The sequence below is a fragment of the Pimephales promelas genome, chromosome 1 (genome assembly GCF_988280905.1).
Source record: "Pimephales promelas chromosome 1, fPimPro1.hap1.1, whole genome shotgun sequence".
Lineage (NCBI taxonomy): Eukaryota > Metazoa > Chordata > Actinopteri > Cypriniformes > Leuciscidae > Pimephales > Pimephales promelas.
In genome coordinates, this window is record NC_142769.1 from 3,342,611 (window position 1) to 3,362,383 (window position 19,773).

The 19,773-nt window shown below is 40.3% G+C and overlaps 1 protein-coding gene across 3 annotated transcripts in view; it reads right to left on the minus strand.

The window, feature by feature from the left end:
- Window positions 1-19,773, minus strand: part of ano1a (anoctamin 1, calcium activated chloride channel a) — a 190,804-nt gene that overhangs the window by 116,798 nt on the left and 54,233 nt on the right. The window contains exon 1 of one of the 3 annotated variants that reach the window (XM_089116936.1): window positions 18,140-18,289. The exons of 1 other annotated variant lie outside the window; for it this stretch is intronic. Coding sequence is in view for 1 of the 2 variants with exons in the window: in XM_089116753.1 (XP_088972879.1) it covers window positions 18,078-18,080 (3 nt within the window). In the remaining variant the exon portion in view is untranslated. Of the gene's footprint in view, window positions 1-18,077; window positions 18,290-19,773 lie in introns of those variants that run through there. One more of the 3 variants, XM_089116753.1, reaches the window with a different exon arrangement.

The window sequence follows — 19,773 nt, forward strand, 5'->3', positions numbered from 1 at the left end:
CTCTCCCATGCCATTGCCGGGTGTGAGGCATCTTGTAGGACAAGACTGATGACACAGGGAGGGGCGGCAGGGGTGAGGGGTTGGGGAGGTGGGGCAGCACCACCGTGTCCATTCACTTCAGAGCCCTTGTTAATGCGATCTGCTGATCGATTAGTGGAACAAGAGGAGGAACACACTGGCTCCGCTGGCAAAGGCCATTCAGTCAACCAAAGATACACACACACACACCTCACCCACATGAGGTCAACCTTCTCAAATCATGAACACCAGATCTAAAGCTGGACTCAATTACCGGAGCAGGTTTCCTCGACTCGGATGAAAACGGCCGGTGGAATGCGCGAGATGTTGGTGGCATTGGAAGTTAACTGGGTTGTGATGCAATCCTCAGACACAAATCATTTAAAAAGACCACCAACACTTTAGTGATGATGACTTTCCCAAAGCTAATGTGATCCGATATTAACTTCAAATGCTTTGATCAAGAAAAACAGGCTCATATTTTCCGAGTTAAGAGACTATTTTTAGAATAGCATACTACTCTCAAACCACCCCTAAAGTGTACAGTATTGAACCGAGCATACACTCTAAAAAATGCTGGTTTGTTTTAACCCAATTTTGGGTCAAATATGGACAAACCCAGCCATTGGGTTACATTTTTACAGAACATTTTTTTAACCCAATGTTTGAATTTGTTCATATTTGACCCAAAATTGAGTTAAAACAACCCAGCGGTGAACTGCATTTGTACCGTATCCCACAATGCATTGCACTTAAATTACCTTTTCCGATCCCCCCCCCCCCCCGTGATTATTTAATGCTTTAGTATTTATCATAACATTCTTGGCTTGTTGAAAATGCTAAATAATCACGATGAGGTCACTTTAGCTACTACTACTGTTTCACATACATTGTGAGCAAGTAGTAAGCGACCATTCTGAACATGGCCTCAGTTCTCACCGCGCACTCTCAGGTTTAGCTGGTTAGCATTGCTCTGTGCTCGCTCATGGCTAAAACTGTAACGCTGTGACATCGAACACAAGCTGACACACGATACAGTGCAGAAGCCCTACAGATGGCCTCCTGCTGCTCCAGACCAATGCATGTCTGTGCAGTGTGTGCTATGAACAACAGAAGCTAATGTTAAACGGTTCATATTTCAAATAGTTCTTCCATGAGTTTATTACGTTGGATCATGCTTAGCAAGTGTATAGTATTCGGAAATAAATAAGGTTATTTTGCATTTTAAGTGAATTTTGTGTAAGAAGGTGCTTTCGACACTGTTGATCATAGTCTTTTACTTACTCACCTTGAAAGAGTTTTTTTTTTTGGTGTGTTGGGGACAGCACAAGAAAAAAATTATTGTTACAATCAGTTTAAAAACGGATCGTTTTTAATGCTTTTGAGTTGTGTTGAAAAGGTTTTGCATTCCCCCAAGAAACTGCGTTTATTTACAAAGAATTCAAGTTTTGAGAGTGAATGCAAAGTTTCTCAAAAATATTAACAGTCATTTTTCCTCCCATCTAGTATTTTTTCCTCCCATCACCATGTCCCTTTAGAGTTTCCGTAGCCCCTCTCGTCACCCACAACAAAAACAATACATTCAATAAGGGGTGAAATTGTTAAAAAACTACTTTCGACTGGTTCAACACTGTAAAAAAAAATATTTTCAAGATTTGTTATTGCAACATTTTTTTCTTTTGTCAAATCAACTTAAAAAAATTATTTAGTTGAGATAACTTATTATTTTGAGTTTCTGATGATTAAATTAACAATCAACTTGAAATTTTAAGGAAACCAGGTTACTTACTTTTATAAGTTAAACCAACAATATTTTTTTTTACAGTGACAGCAATTAAACAACACTTAAAATTAAAGGTACCACTTTTAAAAATGTACAATTTTTTACGGGGTTTCCGCGGGGTACTAAAAAGTCTGAAAAAGTAAAAAAATTCAAAATCACAATTTAAGGCCTTAAAGAGTTGCTGAAGTATTGTATTGTGTTCGAGGTCTTAAATGAATTTAAACGGGTCTTAATTTCCCTACGTCCATGTAAATGTCATTGAAATGCCCGCAGAGCTTTAGAATGTTTTGTTTTTAATTTTTATTCCGTGGTTGTAGTTGTTTAGGCTATGTTTACACGAAAACAATTCTGAAGAGAAAACGCAAAAGTGGCGTTGCGTTATCACTTTTTATTCTGCGTTTAGACGAGCGTTTTGGGTGGGAAATCCGTGACGCAAAAGTGTGTGAAATTCAATGTAGTATGCACTCCAGGCGGCTAGGTGGCAATGTGGTGCACTGCCACACTATAACACCAAGTCCGTGCGCCTGTGTACAACCTTCGATATCAAGCAGACTTTTGCATTTTTACCGGTTTTTACCCTTTACACGGGAATGTGGCGGTGGAGCGTTTTTAAGATTTCCACTCTGGACGGTGGTTTCACTTTTTCGCGTTTTTAAGCCCCCAAAACGCCGTCGCCGTGTAAACGAAAGGCACATCCGATAAAATATTTGTTACGTTTTCAACCGCGAGCGTTCTCGTGGAAACAGGGCCTTATTTTTCTAGTTCAAATAAAATTCGCTGTATTACGACTACAAAATAGACCAACATGCAACAGCCAATCAGTTTTGAGGTTTCGTGTTGTTGGCGCGCATCTCAGATACCACAGACAGACAAAAAACGGATTTTATTCAGCTGTGGGGAAGTGGAAGTTTCTGGAAAAATCTAAATTTTGTATCAGATTTTGCTTTTGGATCAGGCCAACACTAAAAGCGAAGGTGCTCTGGGTTCGGTGACGAGACACCAGTCCTACATTGTTTCAAACGATGTTTCCAGACTCTGACATCGCTAAATCCTTCAGGTGCCTGAAGGATTGCCGAATACAGGAAGAAGCCATCTTTGAAAAATAGTCTCTACCAGTCGATCTACGAACGCCGATCCAAGTGCAGAATCTCATATGGTCCGTTGTTTACGGAAGAAACACAATCACGAACCATTTTCTTCTCTTCAACATGTACATGTAGACTACTGTTCGCGCTCACCTTATCACTTTATTCAAATCTCACCAGCGCACTTGGATCGGCGTTCGTAGATCGACTGGTAGAGACTTTTTCAAAGATGGCTTCTTCCTGTATTCGCGAAGTTGACTGTTTGTATAAAATATCTTCCTATTAATCTGTATGGACACTGACTAAGTTTTCAATGCTTCGGTTTGAATGTAGGGACCCTTATTATGCTACCGTGTTACTGTGGGGCTATTTTGAGCCTTGTTAGTGGTAATAACAAGCGATTTTTATTTGTCATTACTCTATGCCCAATATACTAGCGTTATAGCTGTTTTTTAGAGATAAAACTCTTTACATTCGGCGATCATGAAAACAAATCTCAGATAACGGTTGACTAGGTTACAATGTGTAATTAGACCGAAGGTTCATTTTTGCGCCGGAGTGTAAAATGCCGAACTTGTCCTTTAAATTGATTTGGATTTAAATTCTGGAAGTCTTGTTGGAGTGGAGACCTCTTATACAGTGCATCATTTGGCACACAATTTGTGTCTATGGATGTATACCACACATTTTGGCATATGTAGCAAGTCATCCAGGGATTCCATGCATACACAATCTTTTATTTTATTTTGCATACTACAATCTAAAAAATGCTGGGTTGTTTCAACCCAATTTGGGAACAAACCAAACTTTGGATTAAAATGCAATTTTAAAAAATGAACCCAATGGCTGGCTTTGTCCATATTTGACCCACAATTGGTTTGAAACAACCCAGCATTTTCAAAAACTGTATGGTCATGCTATTCCCAACATAACATTTGTCTCTCCTTTTACCATATGTACAGCAGCGCTGCTGGCTGCCGTTTGTGAGAAAACATGTTTTGCAAATCAAAGCCCAGCCCACTGGTCTAACAGATGTCAATGGTTTAGCCATCAGACTTGTTTGCGTGCAGCATTTGTGTAGATAACCAGTTCCCTGCAAAATTACACCCTCCGACGGAACATATTGACAACAAGAATGTATGCCTATGGCCTGCATAAACATACACATCGCACACACGGGAAAACTGACTAAGCAATAATTGCACTCTGAGCAAGAGAACCTCGCAACCGTCCTCCCATTTAGCGGCTGTTATATTTGAGACTTTTCCCCTTGATTTAATTGCATGTGAAAGTGCCAGGCGCATTTCTAGATCGCGGTGAGTGGCCAAAAGGACTTGGATGTTTTCAAATTGTCGAGTAGTTTCTCTGGGTTTGGCAGAGTACCAGCTCAAATGTGGCGTAGCGCAGATCTAAGAAGCCAGCACTAAATCCACTTGCCTCTGGCAGCATAATACATTGTTTTCAGAGTATTGAGAGAGAGAGAAAATGCGAAAGATGACAAGGAATAAAATGCCCTGAGGAAAATTATATTGCACAAAGATTTCACTTGTATTGTGCTAGAAACTTAAACGTAACTCTCAGCAAATTCCTAAAAAGAAATAAAAAGACACTTGACAAAGACCATTCACATTAAGACAATTGTTGACATTAGTTAAAGGAGTAGTTCACTTTTCAAAAAAGGTTTGCTGATAATTTACTCACCCCCATGTCATCCAAGATATCCATGTTTTTCTTTCTTCAATCGAAAAGAAATTAAGGTTTTTGATGAAAACATTCCAGGATTTTCCTCCATATAATGGACTTCAATGGGAACCAAACGGTTCAAGGTCAAAAAGACAGTTTCAGTGCAAACTGTTCAAAGGGCGTTAAACGATTTCAGACGATGAATAAGAGTCTTATCAAGCGAAAACGATCGCTAATTTAATTAATAAATAACAAAGTTTAAGTTTTATAAGCTCAAATGGTCTGTGATGCGCATTCGTGACTTCGTTCATTAAAATGAACAAATCTTTCCCGAGTCAACTCGTTCATTTCGTTCGTTGAATGAACCAAACGACACGAAAAAAAATTTGTTCATTTGATAAACGAGTTCAAACAGGTGAGTCTCGAACAGAACAGAGCAAGGCGAGCATTTTAGCTTATAAAACTTAAACTTTGTTATATATATATATATTTTTTTTTAAAATGAGCGATCGTTTTGCTTGATAAGACCCTTATTCATCGCCTGGAATCGTTTACAGCCCTTTGAACAATTTGCAGATTGCACTGAAACGGTCTTTTGGACCTTGAACCGTTTGGTTCCCATTGCAGTCCATTATATGGAATGTTTTCACCAACAACCTTAATTTCTTTTCAACTGAAGAAAGAAAGACATGGACATCTTGGATGACATGGGGGTGAGTAAATTATCAGCAAAAGTTTTTTTAAAAGTGAACTACTCGAGTAATGTGGTACTCGAATCATTTTGATGACTATGAATATTTGAGTATATTATATAAAAATTCTTGACAAATTTCAGCACAGTGTTATACATTGGTTAGAAGCGACAGAAGAAGCAGGAGACTGCTCATTAGCAGAAACAAGTGTGATTTGTCCTTGTATTAAGTGACCAGTCTTGTACATTTGTGTCGCGCAGCGCTGCACTGCTACGTTGGACTACAAACTGGCGAAGAGACGAGATCCATTAAGAGCTATGAATACAGACCTCAAGCTTAAGGAAAACTGAATGAAAGAGGATACCAAAGGATCATTCAATCCACTGGGGCCCTAGAGAACACAAGAGGCTTGTCTTGTCTCCTCATGTCATTTCTTAGACCTTGAATCAAGCGAGTGATGTGCAGCCCCCAGATCCGACACCGTAAACCAAACTCTTTCACCCTGATTAACAATGTGTTCAACAAATCACAACATTATTAAGGGCTTATGTCTAAATTATCCCACTGAAAGATCCCGTAGCCTTGTGGACTGAGGTCAAGTGATCTGAATACCTGCTAACAGGCCACACTTTCCACTAGGGATGGAATGGCGGTCTTATCTAGAGGCTTCTGTCGGCGGTCTTATCCTCACCTAAATAAAGAGAAGGGGGTGAACAGTGACAGAGGGGTTAAGAGCTTGACACGCAGAGGTGTCTTTCTCCTCTTTCTACCGGCTAAGATAACGCTGCCTCTTGGTGATGGAGCGTTCCCGACCTCGGCTGCTTTTGTCCTTTTGTGTCTTTGTGTCCACTTATCTCGAGACATTTATCCATAGATGCTCCAAAGATCCTTGATCCCTCCCCCGCTTCCCCTTAGCTTTTAAAGACCCGCGAGTCTTTTATTTCAGCAGGGTAAACAAAGAAGTACACCTTCAGAAGGGTTTCCGACCGAGACAAAAAGTCGTTTCGAGAAAGATTGTTTTTATGGACTAACACATCCCCACAATGCCCTTGTGTTGTCTTGGTGTATGATATCCAGTTAGAGAAAACGCTCCAATCAACTCAGAGAGACGTAATGTCCAGCTTCTTACTTGGAAAAGTGCATTGAAACGGGACTTGAAATCAAATTTCCAACATGGACATTTTCGTCCAACAAATACAATTAAGTTTAGACAATCAAAGCTACAAAATAAATGGCAACATTTTTTGTAGTCCACTACTAACTAGAAGTAACTTTTCAACTAAGTCTCATTAGAGTATTAGTAGACTGTGGTAAACTTTCAGTAGACTGTTAAGGCCTGTACACACCGGGATGAATATCAACACGCGTTATTCGCCAGCGTTTATTTTCAACGCGTTTTTCGTTTTCACACCCAAGCGATTTTCGCTGACGATGAGCCGAGTGAATGTGGAAAAAAATACATTCCCTGACATTAGATGGCGCTTAATGTAAAACAGAAAAACCCGGGGGCTCTTTTGTCGATATTTTTGTAGTCGCTGTCACGTTTATCATATAGCTCTTTATGCTCCGAGACCAGCAGCTCAACATTCACCTTGCCCATAGATATCTTGCCTTGCATCTTCCGGCAGTTCAGACGGTGGCGTACATCTTCTTCGCCGTTACGTGTGCTCGGTAAGACCGTTTTGTGTTTGAGCACCCCCAAGTTGTGTTTTACTGTAACTTCAGAAGCACCAGACACGTGAGCAAAAGCGCCAATCTCATTGGTCGGATAGTTTTAACGCGGCGCATCAAACAAAAAAAACCCAAACCTGAGGCGTTTTTTTTTTTAAATGACGCTTTTACGAATGACGTTTTCCACGTCGGTGTGCACACTCCTTTGTTTAGTCGCGAGGCATTAAACGTCAGCGAATATCGCGTGTGAAATGTGAACATGCCTTTAGGTTATGGTTAGATGATAGGGTTCGGGTTAGTATAATTAGTTGACTTGTAGTTGCCAAGTTACTTATAGTCCGGGGTGCAACACAATAAATTGTTAGTATTAAGCAGACGGTTTACTAATACTCTAATGACAGTTAGTTGACATGTAGATGCAAAGTTACTTCTAGTTAGTGGAATGTCTAAAGTGGACTATCGAAATAACAGACTGATCTCATGAAATGGCGTATATATGACACGCCAATTCGTATTTCCATTTTTGGCGTGCTATCAACACGCATAATCGCTTTTCAGCGTGTTTTTGAGCGCCGTTGACTTAACGTTACATTACTGTATATATAAATATATGACCTACCCCAACCCCGTCCCTAAACCTACCCATCACTGGGGTTAATGGCATTTATGAGTCTTCCCCTACCATCGCTCCCCAGATGTAGATCTACATTTTGCTTCGCATACACGTTGAATCACTCGGACATTTAATGGCGTAGACATACACGCGGAAAGCTCAAAATGATTGATATAGAGAACACGCCACTTGACGTGTATGTTTACGCAAAAGTCATGTTGCCATGTAGGAAATAAAGTTTTACCTTAGAAAGTTGTAAGCCCGAGAGTCGAAAATGTGAAGGAGGACTAACTTAAATGTGTAGGTTATTACATTTATATAATTTATTGGTTATAAATAACCTTTGGCTAAATGTGACTCAACCTATACGCATTTAATTTGGGCATAGACAAGGCTAATTTATTGCAAACAAATACATACTTCAAGATCAAAGTATTGTGTAAGTATGTGTGTTAGTTTACCTGTTTTGTGACGGTCAAATATGAGCACACCTAGTGAGTCATTTGGGCACATTAATGCTCCCGAGAAGAAGCGTCATGCTTTTTGCCTCAGATTTGTAATGTACTATTTTCCATGTAACAAAATGCATGGTAATCTCTGTGTGTTAATTTCATTAATGTACTTAGTAAGGTCAGGAATTGAACCCTAGTCCCATTTCATGTTAATCCACAAACAATTACATTTAGACTGCTTACAAATATCTAGAAAACTACCAAATAGTGTTTCGTTTTCCTTTAGTCATGGTTTATCTTTCCTAGTGCACCAACAATGAGCATGACACCCTTTCCCCCGAGGCAGCTACTGTCTGTGTCGTCACTTCAACTAAGAGGAATGAAAATAACGGCACAGAAGCATAGAAACAGTATGCAGACAGTAAACAGCATACCCCAACCACACTGATGTGATTCTTAGAGTGGGGGGACCAGACAGGAATGCATCGCTTCTGGGGCCTTCGAGAAATGTGGACCGTCTCGGGAATCGAACAGTGTAACTGGTGGACTCTAAACCCAGCCATTTCACGTTGAGTCCTAACAGGGGGATGGGAGTGGGATGTGATTTAATTGTCTGAGAAACAGCTATCCCTTTTAGACTGGCCAAATCCAGTCTGAAGTTGTGGATTGATTCCTTCTGTAATACAGGCTTAAAATGGAGGACAATCCCTGTCTGCAAGGCACGGTAGCCCCACCTCAGACTCTCAGAAAAAAAGGTACAAAAGCTGTCACTGGGGCTGTACCTTTTCAAAAGGTACACTTTTGTACCCAAAGGCTGCATATTGGTGCCTTAGTGGTACAGATTAGCACCTAAATGTACATATTAGCACCTATAATGTACATATTAACACCTAAAATGTACATATTAACACCTAAAATGTAGATATTAGGACCTAAAATGGACATATTATCTCCTGAAATGTACATATTAACACTTAAAATGTACATATTAGCACCTAAAATGTACTTATTAGCACCTAAAATATACATATTAACACTTAAAATGTACATATTAGCACCTAAAATGTAGATATTAGGACCTAAAATGGACATATTAGCTCCTGAAATGTACATATTAACACTTAAAATGTACATATTAGGACCTAAAATGTACTTATTAGCACCTAAAATGTACTTATTAGCACCTAAAATATACATATTAACACGTAAAATGTACATATTAGCACCTAAAATGGATATATTAACACTTAAAATGTACATATTAGGACCTAAAATGTACTTATTAGCATTTAAAATATACATATTAACACCTAAAATGTACATATTAGCACCTAAAATGGACATATTATCTCCTGAAATGTACATATTAACACTTAAAATGTACATATTAGGACCTAAAACGTACTTATTAGCAATTAAAATGTACATATTAACACCTAAAATGGACATATTAGCACCTAAAATGGACATATTAGCTCCTTAAATGTACATATTAACACTTAAATGTACATATTATGACCTAAAATGTACTTATACGCACCTAAAATGTACATATTAACACCTAAAATGTACATATTAACACCTAAAATGTACATTTTAGCACCTAAAATGAACATATCAGCACCTGAAATGTACATATTAGCACCTAAAATGGGCAAAAGTTTACCTTTTGAAAAGGTACAGCCCCAGTGACAGCTTTTGTACCTTTTTTTTCTGAGAGTGCATCTATGCTCACAAAGAGAAGTCAATTCTAGATGTAGGGCAATGGAAACTATAAAGGAGCCAAAATACAGGTAACCCCACATATCAACCTGGCTTTTACTCGGTGAAAGATCTCCTCTAAAAAGTAGTTCTCACTATGCAGATCTTTTGACACCCTTGACTCACGAGATGCTCAATGACGTCTGAATCCATTTACATGTCTGAGCTATTCACCTTTTATTCTCGGTGGGTGCCCTTTGGAGTAATGGCTTGTTTAAGCTGCAGTAAAACAACCAAATTAAAACAAGGACACCAAAATATAGGAGGGAAGATAAAGAGTCATCCGAATGAAAGCCCACAGTCTTGTTGACACATTGGAAATGCATGCCGAATTGTTCTTTTAGTCGTTCGTGTCTTGTAGTTGTGTCTGGCGGGAATCATCTGTGGAAGGCACACATTGAATAGTATCTCTGTTTTGGAAAGGGCTGTGGTTTCCTTGTAAAAGCACCCATTTGGCATAAACAGCATTGGTAAATGTTTCTATCGAGTGTGGCCGAGAGAAGTAACTCTTTGAGCCACTAAAAACCATCGCAAGCCCCCGAACTGAAGCTAGGTGGAACAGTATGTTTACTGGGAATCAAAGCCTTGACCACAATTGTGCAATTGTGAAACATACTCTTACAATATACAAATTATGTGCGTTTCAAAATAATAAGTTGCTGTATGGAAACCAAAACTGTGAGACCGAGGTGGTTTTGGTTTCCAATTTGTTCGTGTGCCTTATTTGGAACAGATATAGCAGTGCAAAAGCTATGTATAGCTAACGTTTAAGCGTATAAATCTGTCAGTAGCTCTCACGACAGCTTGTTTGCACAGCATTAAACACACTGGTAGAACTGGTACTGTCACAACAGAGGCATGCATGTTGTCTCCAGAGAGCGTTTTGTGGCATCCGAACAGCGTAAAGCCCTCCTCCGAGAGATCATGTAAAGCATTTATAAAATCTCCCTCCAACATCGTCCATCTCCGAATCTTCCTCTAGAGGGCCAAGCTGGTCTTTCCAAAGGGCTCTCACAATAGAGGATAAAGATCTCCTATGGTGGATATCTTGATAGCCATGTCTGCACATCTCCCATGGTGCTACATGGGGCCCACCCGAGTAAGAACTCAGGGAGATCAATGTCTTTAACACTCCTGGTCTCGGTCCTTGATATTAAGTGCTTCGACCCGGCCGTGTGGCGGTCCTGAACCACCTCTTATGTTCAACCATACTTCTAAATAGTAACACCTGCTGAAAGCCACAAAGCTGCAGCCCAGGGACAACACACAAACAAAAGGGACAAAATGAAGGAGAGGCCGTCTCCTGGAGATGAAAGACAACAGCAAGGAGGGCCTTTCTTCTTTTGATGAAAACAAGAATCATGCGATGGAGACTAAAGAGCCTGCCATGTCATGGCTTCGTTCAAAAGCCACACCTGCTGTTTGCAGTGGCTGTCTCTCCACTCCCGCCGCACAGAGACGAAACAACGCGGCCTGAAAAAAGTTCAGAACTTCAAACAGTCGGCTGGTTTCTGCTCATACCGCCACACCCGGCTTAAAAAAACACTGTTTTTGATGCCTATATGTAGCGCTGTTACAAGTAAAGACAGGTTATCACTGAACCCCAAAGCCTTATTTAACCTGAAGGTGACACTACTGACGAAAAAAGTGTATTTAATGTTGTTTATTAAATTAATTAATTGTCAATGGTGTTTGTGATGTTACAGTCTTCGGATTACAGGTGCATTTCACACAGACTGCAATAGTCTGAATACTGGCATCATACACAGTATCATACACAGATTTTTAATCACAACATTTTTTCTTTTGTCAAATCAACTTAAATGATTTATGTAGTTCGGATAACATAATATTTTGAGTTTCTGGTGATTAAATTAATCTCCTTCATTGTATTAACTTTTTTAAAATTTTAAGGCAACCAGGTTACTTATTTTTTTTTAAGTTAAACCAACAATATTTTTTTACAGTGCAGAATGACCATAAGCGAAGACGTGGATTCATTTTTCGAATATGAACGGAAAAGGTCAATTCTGTCTTTATTTACTCACCTTTAATGTCACACCAACCCTATGTGACGCTTTATTCTGTGGAAAATGGAAAGTGTACATTTCTGAAGATCATCCTGGCCGTTATTTTCAATATTACGACTATGAATGAGGACTATGGCTGTCAAGCTCCTATATTGACATAAAAAAAAAACGTATCATAAAAGTGATCTGACACTGTCTTCTGAAATTGTATGTTTTGTTTGAGGGACATGAGTGTATTCATGAGAATTCATTAGTGTGTATGAGAGAATGTCCGAAAAATAAAGTTACAAAGTTATATTTTTACTCTAATTGAGTTACACCCCACACCCTCATTTTTTAGTGAACCGTTCTGCCACTGAAAACACTACGTTTTTAGAAAATAATTAAAAAAAAAAACATGTACTGATGTTTGCTTTTCAGGTATATTCGTTCTTTTTTATTAAGTATGGGATTAAAGGGATACTCTACTTTTTTTTGGAAATAGACTTATTTTACAACTCCCCCAGAGTTTTACCGTTTTTCAATCCATTCAGCCGATCTCCGGTTCTGGCGGTACCACTTTTAGCATAGCTTAGCATACATCATTGCAGTGGACAAGACCATTAGCATTTCTCAAAATAAAATGACCAAAGTGTTTCGATATTTTTCCTATTTAAAGCTTGACTCTTCTGTAGTTACATCGTGCACTAAGACCGACGGAAAATGTAAAGTTGCTATTTTCTAGGCTGATATGGTTAGGAACTCTCATTCCTGCGTAATAATCAAGAAACTTTACAGCTGTACCATGAGGGCAGCAGACGTAATGACTACACAAACGTGCACTGTGTAACTACAGAAGAAAAATAATGAAACACTTTGTTCATTTTTTTGTGAAATGCTAATGGTCTTGTCCACTTCAATGATGTATGCTAAGCTATGCTAAAAGTGCTACCAACAGAATCATTGTTAATAATTAATGGTATTAATTACATTTTCCGTCGGTCTTAATGCACGATGCGACTACAGAAGACTCAAGTTTTAAATAGGAAAAATATCAAAACACTTTGGTCTTTTTTTTTTGAGAAATGCTAATGGTCTTTTCCACTTCAATGATGTATGCTAAGCTATGCTAAAAGTGGTACCGCCAGAACCGGAGATCGGCTTCATGAATTCAAAAACAGTTTAAGGCCGTGTGTCCACCAAAGCGTTTTTCCACGCGCCTGCCGTTTGTTTTCAATTGTTTTCAATGGGAGCGCCGCGTTTTTTAAACGCCATGAGCATACCGAGGCGCTGAGCGTTTTTTTTTACGCTGAAGCGCCGAGCGCCCAGCGTTTTTTACTGATCGCTGGGAGTTGAAAAATGTTCAACTTTTGATAAAACGCAGCACTCATCACTGTCACTTTTTACCCAGCCGTCCAATCACAGTGGAGGAGGGGCGGGACTAATACCACACCGACCAACTGTCACAACATTCAAACTGCTGCGGATATTCTGTATCATAGCAACGAAACGTCTCAACGGAAAAAAGCACGGCGTCTTCAGCAGAGCGTCTAGCGTTTTCAGCTGGCTAAAAATGCTTTGATTTCCAAAAAAAGTGGAGTATCCCTTTAAGAATGGCTTGCATATGTAAAGGCCTTCATTTGAGTATTTTCTCCATTTCGAAATTTCAATCGATGTACAATCAAACCGACTGACAATGCATGCTTTGCGTTCTTCGCCTTTAGTCATTTATCAGGTTATGAGCAGAAGCCCGTAAATGGGATTACAATGGAGGTAACCATGTGGGCACGGGGTTAAGGGCCAGCCACCCGCCATACCATACCAAGAGGTATATTTAGCCGCTGTCCTTGCCCCCTCTGCTATGTCCCTTCACTGGCTACCGCAAACAAAGGGACCTATTCACTTGGATACAGACACACACACACACACACAGATCTGTCAAATGTAAGCCACCGCAGCCTCACGCAAAGCAGTGACACAAAATGTTTTGATGGAGACATTCTTAGATGTCAATGTTGAAAGTCATAGCCTTGCACATCCTGGTGCATTATAATGCATTCTGTGCTGTAGACACAAGGAGCGCGTGCTTCGGCCGTGTTTTGACCACATCAAGCACAGCTCGTTTCAACAGTCAACAGACGCACAATGGAGACAGACATCATCAAACGACAAGCGGCTGATTAACCGTTACAGACTCAAACGCAGAGACACAGGTGAGACACTTTACATAACAATCCAAAACTTGATGGGGGAATAAAGGATAACGCATCTTAGAAGTCATTCCAGGTGAGATGGTCTTAAAAAGTTGAGTTCCATGCAGGGAAAAATCAAGGGAGATATTCCGACTTCTTTCGGGATTGGGAAGTGGGTCAGATTCTGGCAAAAACAACGAAGGCCGGCGGCAGATCAGATACTAGCGATTATAGGACAAACTAACGCGGCTCACACAAAGTTCATAAGTCTCCCAGGAATGCGATACTATGGAAACCACTCAGCTCTTTTGTCACTAAATGACGTGAGACCAGATGTACAACACATTTCGGCATGTCACCACTACAAAGGCCTGTTGGACAACACACCTTCAAATGCTGATGTGTTGGATCAGTTGAGTATTCCTGTGCTCCAATATATAATGGGTTGCACCGTAATTAGCTGAAGAAGACAAAATTGGGACCTCCTTGTGGTTCCTGGAGTTCTACTTGCCTGAATTTAGCTTTGAAACTGGAGTCAGGCTGGCATTGTGAATGGCCGACGGGCACTTTTCAAACCCTTTACTTGCTCTGGTCAATCAGCCGATAGCAACTTAGGCAGCGTAGGAGCTTTCCCGTTCTGAAAGTTTAGCGTTTCTGTTATGAGTTTTAAAATTCTCCCTTCTCCCATTCGGTTGGTGTGCTTTGATTCTTTCTCTCCTGCATTGCTTTCAGTTGTCAGCCATTGATGTCCCACCCAAACCTTTTTTTTCTTCTTTCCCCTTTTGATTCCTTTTTCATCCAGCACTACCTGCATGGAGCTGTATAAAGAGTAGGGACAGAGGGAGGGGACACAGCGCTGACACATAAAACCCGCATTTCTCAGTTTTCAAATGTCTCATTGAGGCTCTCACAGGCTTTGATATTTTAAGTAGGTATCACAACAAAGGGGCAACAAATGGCTGGAAAGGTAATGCAGAATATTAAGGCAGCTAATGGCCCAGGCCCTCTGGAGCAGAGCTGGCCCAAAAGGAAAGCCCTGTCCCACGAGTCCTATTCGGTTTCTGAGGGGCGGACCCACCTGCCTGGCTGCCTCTGCATGACAATCATTTGGACATTTTGGTCCATTTACCACAGGACCACAAGGCAACGAACCACACCAACACGGACTGTGGCGTAATTATTAGTTTAGCTAATAGGTTGTCTCTTCACCGATGACAGTCTTTTATTTGAAATGTGCCCCCCAGGTGTGATGTAGAACAGTTGTACCAGCAAGAACAGGTTTGATTTAATTCAGGTTATCAAATTACATACCAAGTGCAGATGACTTTATTATCTCAGTGGATGCAACCTTGGCACAGTCGTGCAAAGCAAACAAACTCTGGTTCACTCTCAGGACAATTGTGTCAAAATTTGAACAGCTTGTCACTAGTGCAGTTCCCTTAAAAGGACATCTTTGTACCTTTTTTACTTCTAAAAGGTGCATATTAGTACCTTAGGGTGTGTTCACACTTGGCATGTTTGGCTCTGTTGGTGCTGCCATCCGAACCCTCGTGTGCACCAAACAAACGGGCCGGGACCCCTGAAAGATGGGTCTCGGTCCACTTCCAAATGAAGTCTGGTGCAACGTAACACAGACCAAAGACACCTAAACGAACCAAAAACAGGACACGATGACACAAGATGCAACCTTAAGGACAGAATGCTCGTTTTTTCTCGTTGTAATCGTGATGTCCACCACTGTTAGGTTCAGGCATCAGAACCGCATCTCCTCGCAGCAGATCTTGACCACTGTTTTGACTCCTTTACACATTTTGTAAGCTCTACACGAGTTCTCATATGATCAAAATAGCATCATATGTACGCTACCATTTCACAAGATGTAAACAACACTGGTCCAGAAGCACTTCCTGTTTCAGTTTGTAACTGTTTTCTTTATTTCACATGTAAAGAAAACATCTTAAAGATGTTTGTTTAACTTTTTGATTCAGTTTTAAATGTTCTGTTGGTTGTATTTTATCCCAGCTTTTATGTAGAGTTAAAAAACTGAAACGGGAAGTGCTTCTGGACCAGTGTTGTTTACATCTTGTGAAATGGTCTATAACGAGTGCATTTATCCCAGCACACAGCAGAGTTTTGGTTAAGGTTGGTATGTTCTGTTGCTAAATATACAATATAAAAGTTGTATCCAATTAGGTTGCGAACATATCCCTATGCCTTTGGTTTGGTATCTTTAGGTCCGGTGTTAAAATGCCAATGTGAACGGTTAGCGAAACAGGACAATTCTTTTGGGGCCGGACCGAGCGAACCGAACTACAAGAGTATCTGGTACTACTATAAACCTTTTAAGGGTAAATAAGGCAAATAAGATGTGCTTTTAAGGGCACTGCCCCATTGACAAGCTGTTGTGGTATCCCTAATTTACAATATTACAATTTTTCTGAGAGTGGTGACTTTTTAAAAAGCAGTAGATTTTTACATTTTCTGAAGAAAATATGAGTAATCTCCATCAGGATTTAAAGGTGTTTTGGGTGGTTGCAAGTGAGTTACTAACTAGGTCAAGTTAAAAGAGTCTCGCCAACGCAAGTCTAAGGGAATTGTTTGTTAATTGTGTCATTTGCCATACCAAAGTTGTATACTTAATAATTGGAGTTTCTTCAAATCTATATCCCTAAGCATGAGCAAAACTAATAGGGATAAACATGAGGTAGTTAAGAAGCCAGGTACACTCTAAAAAAATTCTAGGTTGTTTTAACCAGCCCGTTCTCATCCCAAGACGTCATCTAACTGACGCTTTTGACCATATGTAAACATCCAACGTTTTAGGGTACCCTTTAACGTCAGTTAGATGACGGCGACGCTACCTAATCCTAACCTTACCCTAGACCTAAACCTACCCGCGTCATCTAACTGACGCTAAAGGTAAAGCCCTATGATCGTCATCTAATCGACGTTAAAGGACGTCAGATGTTGACGTATGGTCAATTAGATGACATGTTAGGATGAGAATGAGTTGTTTTAACCCAATTTTGGGACAAACCCAGCCGTTGGATAACATTTTTAAATAGCATTTTTAACCCAACGTTTGGGTTTGTCCATATTACCCAGCATTTTTTAGAGTGTAGGACACACAAGCATACAAATCAGGATCCCGCTATGCTGATCTCTTTAGCAAGGTTAGCATTTTGTTTATCACAACAAATGTGGTGCCACGTTGGACCTTCGAAGGCCACGTCTGGATTTTCTGTTGCTCTCACTGTAACCCCATTATAATAGTTACTAGCTAAAAGCCACCAGTTCCCAGAGACACTAATCAACACAAGACAAACATGGATGATGGCTCCTGCCGGCAAGCACCCCTTCATGGAGGTGTAGACGGTGCTCCAAGCTCAGTTTGATATGGGAATAGAGTCTTCAAACAGGATGTCCTGGACTTTATTGGGGTATGCTAAGCATTACAGCATCACACTTCCTCACTGGGAGTTTGAAAAAAGGATTAGTAGCATATGGCTCATTGAACAAGAGCTCTGCTTTTCATTAGCTAACCCCACCACCCAGCATCATCCAACCCAGCAACCCAACTCATTTCTGTCTGTGAAAAAAAAAAAAAAGCATTCCACATATGTGTGTGTTGGTGCCTGTGTGTGTGAGAGGGTCTGTTTTGATGAGGTGGGGGTCGAGTAATAGGAGGGAAATCTGGTTTTGGTTTAAATATCCATTCTTTTTCCAAAAGCTAACGCGTGATTTTGATGCTCATACAGTCGAATTGTTGATATATGGGAATATTAAATTCGATAAAATGGCGTCGGGTTGTTCTTTGGGGCACTTCACACACTAACACCATTGTGATGCAAAATGTCTTGTGGAAACCCAAGTATTTTTTTTTTCTCACAGAGAACAAAGCATGTGAAAACGGTTTCAACAAAAATGGCACCGAAGAGTCTTTTGATGTCTAAGGTTGAGGAAAACTGACACTGTTTGTATAATGGACACACTCAAAGATGTACCCGAAAGCAAGGACATACACACGCACACATTTGGCTAGCAGGACAAGCTACAAGGCTAACAAGTTAAACAAGAAAAATAGAGCATTGTGCTGAAAGTAAGAGGCAGTCTCATACCATACAAAGGCTGCGTCCCAGACTCTATTTTTGGGGTGAACCAACAACACTTAACCCTTCACCTTTGCTGATGTCGACAACGGTTCCCTGCCTCCTCTCAGTCGTGGTGTCACGCAAAGCGGAAAAGAGCAATAAGTAAAGCCTCCTCCAACATCTCCGGCTCTGCGTTTCTCTCTCTCTCTCTCTCGTGCCAAACCCTGCCATGACTGCAATGTCACATTTAATCACTCAAACGTCCAAACACCTCTCCACGAGGCATATGGGGGAATTACCCAATGTTTGGTGACAAATAATTAATGACAGCTGGGCTTGGAAAACATTAGTATTCCTGTGGCTAACCGAGTTCAATACCGTTTCCAAAGTCAATGTAAAAGCGGATCAGTTCAACTCTTTGTTTCGCCGAGTTTGACACTTTCCAGGGTCAACATATTTTGTTTATCCTGCAATTTAATCTTAACCCCTACCCTAGGTGAACAACACTGATGTAGAAGCACCTTACCCATGGTTGTAAACCTAAACTTGACATAAACTGTAAACTTGTCCCTCAAATCTGATTGGTTGATTGGAATGTTGTTCCAGGATCAACAAAGATCTTGATCCAGGAACATGTTGCACTTTGTGAAATCACCCTGCATGGGAAAAGATTATATCATTTTTTAGATGCTTAAAATTCGGTTTCCAGATTCTTCAACATGTAAAACTAGCCATAGAACAACTACACTCAAACAATGCTGGGTTGTTTTAACCCATTTTTGGGTAAAATATGGAGAAACCCAAACGTTGGGTTAAAATATAATTTAAAAAAATGTAACCCAATGGCTGGGTTTGACCCAAAGTTGGGTTAAAACAACCCAGCAATTTTAAGAGTGTAGCTTTGCGGTCCATTTCAAAACGGTTAGCACTCACAAACACATTCTCTAAGGTTACCACCCAGCATGTCAAAGGTATCAGAGGATTTTAACCCCCCCCCCCCCCTTGTCTCGAAACCAGAGAGCAAGGCCACTGGCCTCTAGCTTTACAGTCTACAGCTCCATAACACCTGTTCTTAGTCTGACTGACAAACAATTGTGTCATTATTCACTGCCCAAAAAGACAGCTTGACTGCATCCAGCTCCCATGCCCTCAGCACCACTTAGGCCAAAGCGAGGGGACACCGGCCGAGTTTACCAGCTCTGTTTGTTTATTTAGTCGGCTCGAACGTGTCTAGTTCTGCGAAGAGTCGCAGAATATTAAATCTACTTAGTATCGGTTACTTAATTGAGAAATTACATCTGTGAAGTGCAACAAAGCAACACTCTAAACAATGCTGGGTTGTTTCAAACAAAATTTGGGTCAAATATGGACAAACCCAAAAGCTGGGTTGAAAATGTAATTAAAAAAAACATTTACAGTTGAAGTTGGGTTAAAATTTGAAAGTACATTTTCAACCCAACATTTGGGTTTGTCTGTATTTTACCCAAATTTGGGTTAAAACAACCCAGTATTGTTAAGAGTGAAGTAATCTGCGGGCATTGCGAATTGCAGAAATCTAGACGTACCCTAGCGGCAGCAAAACATTATTTCGCAGCCAGTGTGGTCTAGCAACTCTCCATAAACGTTTTAGCTCTGGTCAGGCCAATCACATCGTGTATAGAGTCGGCGGGCAACATAACATAATGACAACAGAGTTGCGACGGTTCACTGCTACTTGAAAACA